Source organism: Vairimorpha necatrix, chromosome 9 (genome assembly GCF_036630325.1).
Source record: "Vairimorpha necatrix chromosome 9, complete sequence".
In the NCBI taxonomy this organism is placed as follows: domain Eukaryota; kingdom Fungi; phylum Microsporidia; family Nosematidae; genus Vairimorpha; species Vairimorpha necatrix.
In genome coordinates, this window is record NC_088824.1 from 339192 (window position 1) to 352463 (window position 13272).

Below are 13272 nucleotides of genomic sequence, written 5' to 3' on the forward strand. Positions count from 1 at the left end.
TAGATCCTAAAATCCTACAATCTTACGTTGAACGTACTAGCGCCAGTACGATGAGCTTCATGATTTTCGTAGGCACAAATGAGCAGGAATGCATAATGACATCAAGGAACAAGTAGAAAAAGTAAAACGTGCTTGAAATCGGGATGCCCATTACAAACACAAAAAACAAAGTCATATATCAGAAACCGAACCAAACATGGGCGATAAAACTCATGGGGCGAATCTGCGACCCTTCGGGCTAAAACAGCTTTATTTTCATTGCTATTGACCATTACTCTAAATTATTCGAAACAACGTGATTTATTATAAAACAGGGTCGACAATAACGGGAATAATTCAGAATTGATTATTGAGAAACATGGCATTCCGGAAAGAATCTTGATTCACAAAGGGCTAAAATTTATAAATTCTGACGTCAAAGACCTGTCCAAAATGAACCGTATTGACTGATAATACAGTTCACCAGAACATCACAGAACTGTAGGCGCAGTAGAAAGAAAACATCAGACGTTAATAAAAATACTAAATAAACCGACAGATTTCGGAAGATTAAGCTGGAGAAATAAACTTGCGGAAGCCACGAGATGCATCAACCTGTCCTATAATCAAAGCATAGGAACATCCCCGTCTATGTTAAGAGAGAATAAATTGCCGATGCTTCCTATAAAGAAAGCGCTAGACAAGGAATAAGTGACATATTCAGCGGAGGAAACAAAGAGCAAGTGCGATGAAAACTTCGAAAAGTACAAAAAAACAATCTTGAAATGGAAACTAGAGGTGACGGCAAAGCTAAACGTGGGCGATAAAGTTTAAATATATCGTGAGACCAAAAGCGGGAAGTTCAAGTGCAATTGGGAAGATGGATATGTGATCATAGAAATAATTTTACCCAATGCCTTTATAGTAAAAAAAGAATGGAAAAGTAAACAGGCTTAACAAAGCACGAGTTAAAGCAGATGCTTCAATTAAGGGGTAGAGCTGTCGTATCCACCTATAAATATTATATGTGCTCAATCCCTGCAATTCATTAGTATAGCATTTGACATATAGCATATAAGAAATGAAATCTGTGTAAAAATTTCCCACAAAAAGCGTGTAAACGTGAAAAAAACACCTTTTTGTGTTTTTTCAACCAACATGCTTATAATAATATCTCTCAAAAGTTTTTTATTTTTTGTATGTTTAAATTTTAAATGCACGATTCTAAGTATTTGCCTTCTAAAGAAACCCAGAGGAGCTACCTCAAAGCAAATACAATTCTATGATGTTAATAATTTTATTATTGTTGTGGCTCGTTGGGCCATGAGTACGGGGCATTAAGTCTTCCTTGTCATTGGGTTACAGGGGTAATGGTAATTAGGATGGTTGTTGTTGAAGTGTGTTGTCATCCTTCGAATTGTTGGGGTGAGAAATAAATTTAAATAAATATTCGATTTTTGGAATAGATCGGTCGAATGGTCTATTTTCCAAAAAGGGAAAATTGATAAAATAAAAATAAATAATTTGTGGTATTTATAATACCACACCTTCAAAGAGGGGTTCTCTCCCTATGGAAAACTTTGAAAAAAGAAAAGAAAATTTCTAAGAAAAATTACTTATAAATACGCACGATAATTAATTCGAAACTTTTATATCATTCCGTTATTAAATATTATATATTAAGCTTAAGCACATTTTTTATATGTGTAATAAAATCATTTTAATGTAAATTACATTTTTTAAAATTTTATTCATAAATTTTTATTGCTAAAATTTTTGTCACGGAATACAAAGAATTTTTTTTATGATTAAATAGACCGTTTAATGTATAAGTTAGACGATCGTGAATTCAGGTTTTTTTTTATATATCTAATAAAGCATCTGATCCTAAAAACATTACTTTTGTATACTATCTAAATTCATTATTTATAGTACGTAAGTATATAATTCTCTAAAAGTACTAATTAATTAAAATAAATTTGTTTCTATGTTTATATATATAAGTCCATGCAATGTATCTGTGCCCACTGTGGTATAAAAATGGTTTTTAAGCAAATTTGTCATTTTTAATCCTTGAAAATGAAATGTCGAGAGGATGAGCTCATGAACATTTATACAACAACAATATAAAAAAGACTGTAAAGTGTAAAAATGCATCGCTGATTGTAAAACAACTACAAAATAAAATTTGTAGCTATAAGTGTTTGGGAGCTTGTAGAATCAAAGTGTTATTATAAAAGACATTTTATTTTATTACAAGAAAACAAGTATTTTAGATATTTTATTAGTAATATAATATAATATTGTAAAGTTTAACAGATCGCCATAAAAAAATTCCTGTGTACTGTAATAAATGTATACAACATATAATCAAAAAACAAATTTTTTGTATAAAACAAAGTTTATAATTTAACTGGTAAAATATAAGGAACAGTAATAATATTAAAAACAAATTAAAGCAATTTTGTAAAGTTAAATACAACAAAGGAACCGTTGCGATGGGGTATAAGGGGTTGGAATGGTTATAAGAAATATACAAAAAAGAAAATAATGATTTCTGTATATAACAGAAAAGCTTACACTCTAAAAAAATTCTTGAAAGATTATGTATACTAAAAATCAATAACACATAGTGACTGCTTAAGCCTTGCACTATTTTAAAAGACTACTTTTTTGAGTTGTAAACTGTTGATCATCTACTTGAATTTGTAAACAATTCTAATAGCTGTCATACTATAGCTATTGAAAGAAATTGGTTTGGAGTAAAAAATGAAACTACAGCAAGACACAGAACAAGAACACTTATTACTGACTAATAAAAAAGATTTATGTTAAGAAGAAAGTTTAAAAGTGAATTGATTACAAATATTATTAAATTAATTTGCTCTTTCTTTTTTTCGTTTTGAAATTCCATAAAGGGTATCTTTTTGGTACCCGGAACGAAACAGATCATTAAAAGCAAAAGGTTAAGGACCAAATAATAGATGATAATCTATATATTTACAAATAAAGAGAACTAATCATATTACTATTAAGTGGAGGTGCAGTGTAAGGCGCTAATGCCTCGGCTAATAGTAGTATTGTTTACGTCAGCAATCTCGAATCCTGTATTTATTCATTGTCCATAATCATGAATCAAATGCTGAATCGGTCTGTAAGAAGAACAAAATAAATAAATGAAACAAAAAATTATCTCTAGCAAAGATTCTCCTAGAAACATTTTATTTCTTGCCTTAAGAGGAGCAGGGGAAGAAACAATCGCCGAGTAAGCCCTACGAGTCTATTACAAGAATATTAAGGTATTCTAGGATAAATTTCTTAACTCAACCAAACACCAACCAAACTTTGGGTTTATGTGCTGATTTACTAATCAGGAATGCGGGCGAACAATGGTATCAATATGGGCCTAAAGATTTTGCGAGTGATGAACACAATGATAAGGCTCTAAGGCCTATTCCCGTGAATTTTTTTATAAAAGGGGACCCTTAAAAAAAAGAATCTATATTATTTATTTCGAATTAAAAGTTTTAAGAGAGTTAAAAAGGCGTCTTTATTGGTATTGGAATTGTGAGTTTTTAATTTATTCTCCTCCAAACATATTCTTCTATATACCCTGGTATTTTTTTTTCGTTTTGATGTCAGATTTGAAATTAAATCATTCACATTCTATTAAATTAGTGTGGTACCCATCAGCATCGTATATCCTTCCTCATGATTCACGATTTTATGTACTATGCCAATTCCAGCAATAGCGTATGGGTAAGATCTGAGGCCATAGTATTTATTACAGACAAAAGACTAATATTTTCAGGGTAAAAGTTGGAGAATGTTTCTTTTTTTTATTTGGGATAACTTTAAGAACTAGTTTTTTCTTCAAACGCACCAATTATCCATGTAGCTTTACTAATTGAATCATACGTTTCAGATGGTGACTTTAAATGTTTTCCTTTAATTATAACACTCTCATACACTTGTATTGGGTGCTCTTCCCCCAGAATCTCCCACGTTGTCATGTTATCTTCAGTTATTACTTCTAAAATATTCAGTTTAATTCTTTTTATAGTATTTAATAAGACAATAGTATTTTTATTAATATTATATTCATAATTTATTTCGAGTCATGAATATATTATAAATAAGTATTTGCTTGTGTCTATCTTTGGACTTGAAATTTTTAGACCCGGAAAAACTGATTTGGATTTTCTACACAATAAGTTAGAACATCTGAATAGAAAACTGTTCGAATAATAAATGTCATGTTCCAAAACCATGCTCTCGTAACATTTTGAGCATGTTTTAAATTCTTCAAGTAAGCCATGCCTTTGAATAAAGGCCATGGATGCTTCATTTGAAGAAAAAATGTCAGATCTCGAATTTCTTGGTTCTTGTTCAAAATTATTCATTTTTTAGGGGTTGTAAAAATTTCCCAGTTTAGGGCCTATCCCCGGGAAATGCCGTATTTTTTACGTTCATTACCCGGATAGGCCCTGGCGCCAATGATAGTATAATAATTTAAGATACAGATTCGTCTATGGAAAAATTGGCACAGTATGACATGTGGGTGGTAAATTGGACCTTTGCGGTAGTCCCAATTCCGTATTATCAACTTTGTACCATTAGTTTTATCCGTGATGCCCATGCACTCAAGATAATATTTACAATTTGAAAGATAAAAGTTGTGAAACCTATTTTTTGTTCTGAATGGTAAAGAGAAGCTTCCAGAGCTCAACCCAAGGTTTATTAAAACAAATTTGAAGTATGCTGCAATAAGAGCATTTTCCATAGTTTCCCCGATTGTCAAATTTCAGCTTGTTTTTTTCGCTTAACCCAGGCTATTGATAGACGTGTTAAAAGTTCGGGGGTTCATCTGTTTACACATGTAAATCTATGGTTAAAATATTTCTTTTGTCTCTTACGGCACTCATATGTTGAATATGACGAAATATTATCTTCTTTTTTGGAAATATAACAAGAAAGGAGTTTTTCGGAATGCTTGACTGAGTTATATTTCTATTTCTTTACAAATTACATTGATTTAAGATACCGTTTTCCGCCGAATTTGTGGTACACGCAAAATAATATAAATTTAGATTTTCAAGAACGTATATGCCATTGAAGGTTGTCATAATACCTTTAAAGACACATTTGGTACAAGTAGCTACAGTTTTCATTTATTAGTAAGCAATTTTAAGAATAAAGAAGATATAGTTAGAATCAAGATAATGCAACGACCCGTTTTAAATCATGTTTTCGAACGTAAACAAAAATACATTGATAAAGAGAAACGGCTAACAGAATTTTTTAATAAAACTGAAGTTGAAGGTTTTGGTGCAGATTTTGTCTTTATAATTATTGAACTATTAAAGTTTTATTTTCACTTTTATTTTTCGGAAGTTTCGTCCCGGCCATATGGGTTAAAATAATATTTATGGGTCAAAAACGTCTCAAGTAGAGCTTTTAACCCCATACAATATCATCTTTATTTAATTACCTTTTACATATTTTTATTTCGATATTAAGTATTACCCCTTTCAAAATCCTCATAAATTTTTTTTTCAGTTCTAACCCACTGAAGTTTTTGTTAATGTTATTTAGATGTTATAATCAGTACAAAAATACAAACATGATATTAATATTTATAGGTATACTTTAATATGTATAAAAGTCTACAATCATACAATTAGTGACACCCTTTTTTGGCTTACTTTTTACTTGACATTATAAACCTAGAACTCTTTGTTATTGCATTATTACATAACTTCTTATATTCTACTGTGTTTAAGGGTAAATAGATTCACACTGGCCACATAATATTTGTGCCAATCACTAAAGATTTAAATTTTTCAAAATGAAATTCAAGATATCCTACTAAGACACTTTTGTTCTTAAGAAAAATCTAAATAATAAGAAGGCTTTGTATAATTTCGTAGTAATTAAATTGCTTTCAAAATATTGTTTTTATCTTAAATTTAGTTTTGTATCTGTGCGAAGAAATATAAGTTTATTTGACTAGTGTTTATCTAGTTTGAAAAAAAATAAGAAGGAATTGCATCTGTAGACTGAACAATATGAGTTAAAGTCACTATTGAAATAATTGTCATGGAGCAAAGTAAATGACAGAAGACAAAGCCTGTCTATTGGGCATAAGAATATAAATATCTTCATAATCTAAGGTGCCTACATTCTATGATGTGGTTAGTAAGGTATATGATATAAATGTTAACAATGATTATTTATTATAAAATTTAACTTCTATGCATAAAGCAAAAAGATATAATCATCTAGAAAAATGTATCTAGGCCCATATCGATCTCGATTTTGAATGGAATATTAAACTGCAAGATAAATTCTGGGTGTAGCCTGTAGAAGCTCAGGCATATTAATTCTGACATGGGGGTTTTGAGCCAACTAAGAGGATGGGTGAAGTAGAGCAACGATAGTCTTATGTTCTTTTTTTTCTTTGCAAAGAGCTAGGGAGAACCGTCTCATAGAAACCAGGAAGGTTTGTTGTTGATTTCTATCTACTTGATTTTATATAATTCTTATCGACATAATTCCCTCTAAATATTTGCTGGATAAGCAATTTCTGTCGTATAACTTGAACTTTGGCTTCGGGAGATTGTATTTTACATCTATACCTTCAATCACGTGTGTTTTTTCCAACAAATATAATTAACAGGCATGGTTTTAATGACCCGGGATGAGTCATCTTCGCCTAAACCAAAAGTGTATTGATCATCTTTTATACACAAAACAACTTACACCACCGCTGATCAGCCTTATTTTTTTGGTTGAGTTCACTTTTATTCTACCAACAATTTTGATCATCGTGGAATAGTACCCACAAGACTTTGTCTTAAACAAGCCTAGAGTCTCTTGGTTGGCTCTAAACCACTCCCAAAATGTAAAAGCCAAGGGCTTAAATCAGTAATTACCTAGTTGATACTTTTATCTATCGAGAGTCCATATGTTCTAGGTTTGAAGATGCATTTTAAAATATGTGCTATTTTTTATGGTTAGACTCTTAAAGTTTTATTAAATCAAATTAACGATTATTGAATATTTTTACTATCTGTGTGGATCAACTGCATCATAAGAAGTAGAAATATTTAGGTGTTAGGGGATCCGAACCCGAATATGCCTAAGAGAAACTCTGCACGAACTTAGGCTAAAGGACACCTAAAAGTTAAAAAAATTCAGGAAACGATCTGAGTATATCATGTAACATTGTTTTTTTTGAGTAATAATTTTAATAAAATATTTGCACTATGAACCAAATTATACTATCAAATTCAAATTTGTTGTTACTTTGTAAATATAAGCACTAAATTTCGTTAAAAGAATCCAATAACAAGAAATAAAGAAGCAAAAAATAAGTAAAATTATTTTAGAGTGCAGCAAAGAATTCTTACTATGCAAATCGCTTGAAACATGTTTTATTTTATAGAAGAAAACCAATTTAACATGTCCTGGAATATTTGAAAGTATAAATAATTTCTTGCGAAATTACAAAAAACATATATAAAAATATTAAATATTTATATAATCTATAACATTCCTTTTTCATTTTTTTAGTTTGTTTTTATGTTTTTGTTTCTTTTCTACATTTCAAGTTTTTATTTTCGAAAAAGCACAAAAATTAAAGAAAAATATAAATTTTACTTTGTAGACTGTAATTTTCAACTAAAATATCTAAAAGTATATTTTTGATTCTAAAACATTTTCTTTTTACAAATTTATAATATATTTTTTTCATATTGCCTTCATCTCAATTTTCAATTTTTCTTTAAAATGTTTTTTTTTAATTTTAAAACAGGGTATGAATAACACAGCTTCTTTAAAGAGGGAAATCGAATTAACTTCTAAACTATATTATAAATCAAAGAACCAGTTTAAATCATCAATAATACTTAGTAGACTGAACGAAGTTAGAAAAAGAGGCAAAATATTTCTAAAAAACAATACAATAAAAAATAAAGAACTTTTACAATGTTCTTGCATAAACTTGTATATTTCAGCATCTTCTAATTATACGCTTGGACACTTTATTAAATTTTCAATTGTTTTATTTGGTATTTCTAGTCGTATATATACCAGTGTACAATGTTTTAGTGAAACTATAGATGAAATTGATGATATTTTTGAAGATTTATAATTAAATAAACTATTTAGTGCCTAGAAATCCATTTATATAATTTAAATTCTGCTATAAACATCTTACATTATGTTTGTGTAGTATTAAATATAATTATTATAGTGTTATACTTTTGCATATTGGCGCCACCAGGGAATTCGTCCTACTTCCCTCAAAGCGTATGAAAAAAAACCACTTCTTTGAAATCAATAAAACTCTTTATTCTTGTTGCAGTATGAATTTTTGCTACATGTCAAATTTCTCATATTTAAGAAAAAATTGAATCATATATATAACAGAATTTTATTTAATTTTTTACCCCTCTTTTTTGTGGTTTTGAAAAATCTAGACTACAAATTTTAGACTTATTGTGTATTAAAAATATCAAATTTACATCTAATGTTTCGATGTGATTATTGTAAGTGTGTATATTATGTGTTAATGCATTTTTATTCTAATTATTATTTTTGTTAAACTCAGTTCCAAAATATCGTCAGAATCGTTTTTTAGAATTTATTTAACCCTTCCACAAAAATTCATAAAACAATTAACCATTTCGGATTTCGAATGATAAGTGTCAAATTTTGAACTAAAAAACATTTAGAAGTTAAGCATTGAATTTTATATAATAATTTGAATCGAATTCTGTATTTAAGTCTGCCATTAATCTAATATTTACAGTTGTTAAGAATCATATTCTCTTCTTTTATTATTCCAACCCAAAATGGTAAATCAATTAAAAAATGCAATGCGCACACACATTTATCCCGTTTTCAAAACGGGAAAGCATACGCTAGTCATATATATAAAAGAATTTTATTTAATTTTTTACCCCTCTTTTTTGTGGTTTTAAAATTTCTAAACTATGTATTTTGATCTTATTAAGTTATAAAAATAGTTTTTTTAGATTTAATGTTTCAATTTGATAATTGTAGATGCGTATACTATATGTTAATACTTTTTTGTTTTTTATAAATTTTTTGTAAAACTCAGTTCCAAAATATCGTCAGAATCGTTTTTTAGAATTTATTTAACCCTTCTACAGAAAATTGCAAAATATCTGACAAATAAAGATTTTGAATGTAAGTATCAAAAATTGAGCTTTAAGAATTCTCAAAATTATCGTAATGAGATTCATATGTGTTTTTAACTTACTTTTACGCTTTAGATGTTACTTAAAAGTGTATTTTAAAAAGTCAAAAATATACTTTTCAAATTCCTTCTTCGCGAAATGGAAATTCAAAAAAAAGATAAAGGAGGTACTTATTTTAAAGCAAAATTTAAATATCCCGTTTTCAAAACGGGAAAGCATACGCTAGTCATATGTATAAAAGAATTTTATTTAATTTTTTACCCCTCTTTTTATGATTTTGTAAAATCTAAACTTCTTATAATAGCTTTTTATCTTATTATAATATCAGATATAAACTCAATGAAGTATTTTGACTATCGTAAGTGTGTATGTTATAAGTTGATACTTTTTTGTTTTAATTATTATTTTTGTAAAACTCAGTTCCAAAATATCGTCAGAATCGTTTTTTAGAATTTATTTAACCCTTCTAGAAAAAATTCACAAAAATATTAACCAAAGAAAAATCGAATATAAGTGTCAAAACTTGAGCTTAGAAGTTCCCAAAATTTTTTAAATATAACTCATAAGTGTTTTTAACTCAACTTTACTCTCTATATGTTACTAAAAAGTATTTCTAATAAACATGCCTTTACCCTGTCAAATTCAATCATCCCAAAATGGAAACTTACCAAAATTTACCGAGGCGGGACATATTATAAAACAAAACATATTAATTCCCGTTTTCAAAACGGGAAAGCATACGCTAGTTGTTTATAAAATTATTTGTTATAAATAATTTTCATAAAAAGAAGGGTACGCGGCAAAAGAAGAAGATAAGAAACAGATGTAAAAGGAGGTAGAGAACCAAACAACAATAACAAAAGATTTATTGAGTTAATTTATCATTAGTCTTAAATAATTATAACACTGCTTTCCTCGGTATCTCTCATAGGATTTTGCTCTTCGCAGAATTTGGTTTGAGTTGATTTATTTATACTTTCGAACTTCACTTTTTCAGCTTTATTCCCCTTTGCCGACACCACTTCTTTAACAGACGCCATATTCGCTAGTGCGCTTACAGCTCTAGCCACTTCTTCTCCTGCATCCTCCTGATCGTATCCTCGTCGTCGTTCCAAATATATAAACTCTAGAGTCTTCTTCATCACAATAGACTGGATATACGCTATAAGGTAGGGCAGGATTTCTAGCTCCCTGATGTACTTTCTGTGATATTTGGTCACTATTACATCCCCCATGTTATTACATAAGGAACTATTCTTGTATGGGATTTTTGTAGTAGTCCCAGTTCATTTGCAAGAAGGTCATATTTCCTTGTTTTTCAATCTCGACTATAGTAAGTCGATTCTGTTAGTTATACCAACTTCAACTAAATTTTTTTTCTTCTTGTCAAACACAAGATAATCAGGCTTATCATGGGTCACCTTTATATTAGTGGAGATTCTCGTACCTACTCTTATTTCCGCACAATCATTTTCCATGATCTCTTGTATAGAGTTTCCACGTATTTTCTTTGTCTTCTTAAACCCATATTACATACATAGTAAGAGATGTATGCATCTAACTTCCTCGTTGGGCCTTTTCATATAATTGAACTCAACATTTGATAACATTATTAGCTAATGATCCACAATCTTCCCATGAGATCTACAATGAAGACATTGTCCCACTCTATTGTCTACAGAAAATATTTCTATCCTGTAGGAAGGAGTGAATTGTTTGGGTCTAGCCTGATGGTTTCCTTACAACATCCAGGTAGAAGAATCCTTGATGAAAACTAAATCTACCCCCTTAGCTTTAAACAATTTTCCATGGTTTGTCCTTATTTTAATTTTGCTGTAAAGCGCTTCTTTCTAGGATTCTATTAGCATCTTCCGTGGATCTCTCCTACAAAGCTATACCAGATCCTTAGATACTCGTTAATTGTAGAAAAGTGGGATTTGCACTCCGCTTCTTTTATAGAATCGCTGCCCGTCTCAGAAAACTACTTCGTAGACTATATACTGTTTTATAAATATTCAGAAGCCTATTTTCGCTTCTATCTTCGATACTTATCAGCCTCTTCCCATTTTGGATATAGTTAGGTATTGTCTTTCCCTCAGTCTGGCCGTAGATGGAGCTGGTACTTGATAAGTACCTGTCGGATATCAAAAATGAGACTTTGAAATGTATTAGTATAATTTTAGAAGTCCTACATGATAGCTTTTTACTTATGTAGGGAGTGCTAGAGTGTCAAATACATCATGTCGCTGTTTTGATATATTTGACACTGTGTTTCTTAAATATTTTCTAATAAATAAACTCATCTTTCCAATCCAACAATTTGGCGACAACGCCAGGAACTTTCTCATTTCTAGAAATGAAAAAAAGATGATCTACAGCAGTTCTTGTGGGACTTTCTAGATGTAAGGAGGCTGATGGGTACAATAAAGATGAACTTGTACTTCTGTTCAGAGTGTCTTTGAAAGAAGAGACAAGGGATTTGCCCGAAACAGGTGGCAAGTCATTGTATCTTAAATAATACTCTATGAGTGAAGTTGGAATATGTTTAGATGGTAACATGTTTATTTAGATATTTTTTCTTTGTATAGTTTTAAAGGAGTTTCCTGTTTTAATACATTCTATTGGTAGAAACAGATTGATTCTGTTTCAGATTAAATCAATTATAAAAGGAAACAAAATCATGTCATGTTATGTTTACATAACAGGATTGGATTATCGCCCAGCCAATTGGCCTATCACTTGAAAGACTGACATTTTATTTCAAGAAAGGTTTGTTGGAGACATGGCTACGAAAGTGACTATAAATAATCTTTGCTCCTACAATATCATGTTGGATCTCTCGTCAACTATCTAGATAAGATGGCAGGATTGGTGCGCTGTAGGAATGTTCTAATGGCATATTGATTGCCTTTGTGCTGAAAGGAATTCCAAATCATCTACAAACATGGTTTAAATACATAATAAGGACTCATTATTTCGGGAATATATATGCAAAGCCCTAAGTAATGTTAGCGCTTGGGAAGATAAATGTTATACATAATTTCGCAGGGAGGTTATTGGAATGTAAATTCGATTAGCTGCAAGGAATACCATAAAAGAGGCGGTTTCCTTTGAGTAACGGCATTAGGAGGTGATTTTATTGTGGAAAGAAAGGTCATATAATGTCAGGGTGTAAATATAATGGTTTCCGTAGTATATATGATAATTCAAGAAGAAGAAATAGATGAAAATAAGAAATTAGATTTGAAGGAATTTATATAGAACTACTCTGTTGCAAAGTTCGAGGATATTAGGACTACGCTTAAGAAAGCGCCATTAAACAATTCATTAGCTAATTTTAAAGCGCTCATCGATACTGGAGCTGATATAAATCTAATTAGACCAGAGCTTTTGCCATTGAAAATCGTTGTTAATCGTTCGAAACAACAGCTTAGGGCAGCAAATGGAACGAAAAAAGATCATTTTAGAAACAGTAAACATTTTATAAATTGAGGGTTTGATTTTCGAAGATAAATTCAATATTACTAGGGATATCACAATTCCGTGCAGAAAAGAGAACAAGGGATATTTGATAAGTACAAGATAAATGTAAAATTTGGAAACAACAAAATGAAAATTGAATCTGGACAGTTGTCAACTGGGAAAGCTATAGGGTATCATTGAATTATTACAAAGGATGATGGTCTAATTTTTTCTTAGTTATGCAAGTTGGGCGGAGCCAAATAGTAAAAGAGTAGCTAAAATGTGGAATCATTAGACCAAGTGTAAGCGCATGGAAAAGTCCGAAATTATAGTCCTAAAATAGAATGAAGATCATAGTTTATGCGTTGTTTAAAAAGATTAAATGATGCGACTGTCAGAGACGCGTATACAATGCATAATAGAAGAGTTCATCAATTCTTTAGAGGGAAAACTTACTTCCATAATTAGATTCCGAATCTGGCTATCACCGAATAGACATGGCGCCTTGTGATATTGACAAGACAGCCTTTGCCTGTAGAGAAAACTTATTTGAATTTACAAAACTGGAATTTGGACTTGTTATGGTCCAGATACAATTTGGGAC

General features: G+C 30.2%; 1 protein-coding gene across 1 annotated transcript; it reads left to right on the forward strand.

Annotated features, from left to right (window-relative positions):
* Positions 1–7798: 7798 nt before the first annotated feature.
* Positions 7799–8134, forward strand: VNE69_09065 (uncharacterized protein; the record flags this gene model as incomplete). The annotated part of the gene is made up of 1 exon (XM_065474583.1): positions 7799–8134. The coding sequence occupies one exon, from the start codon at positions 7799–7801 to the stop codon at positions 8132–8134; it is 336 nt and encodes a 111-aa protein (XP_065330655.1).
* Between the last annotated feature and the right edge of the window lie 5138 nt (positions 8135–13272).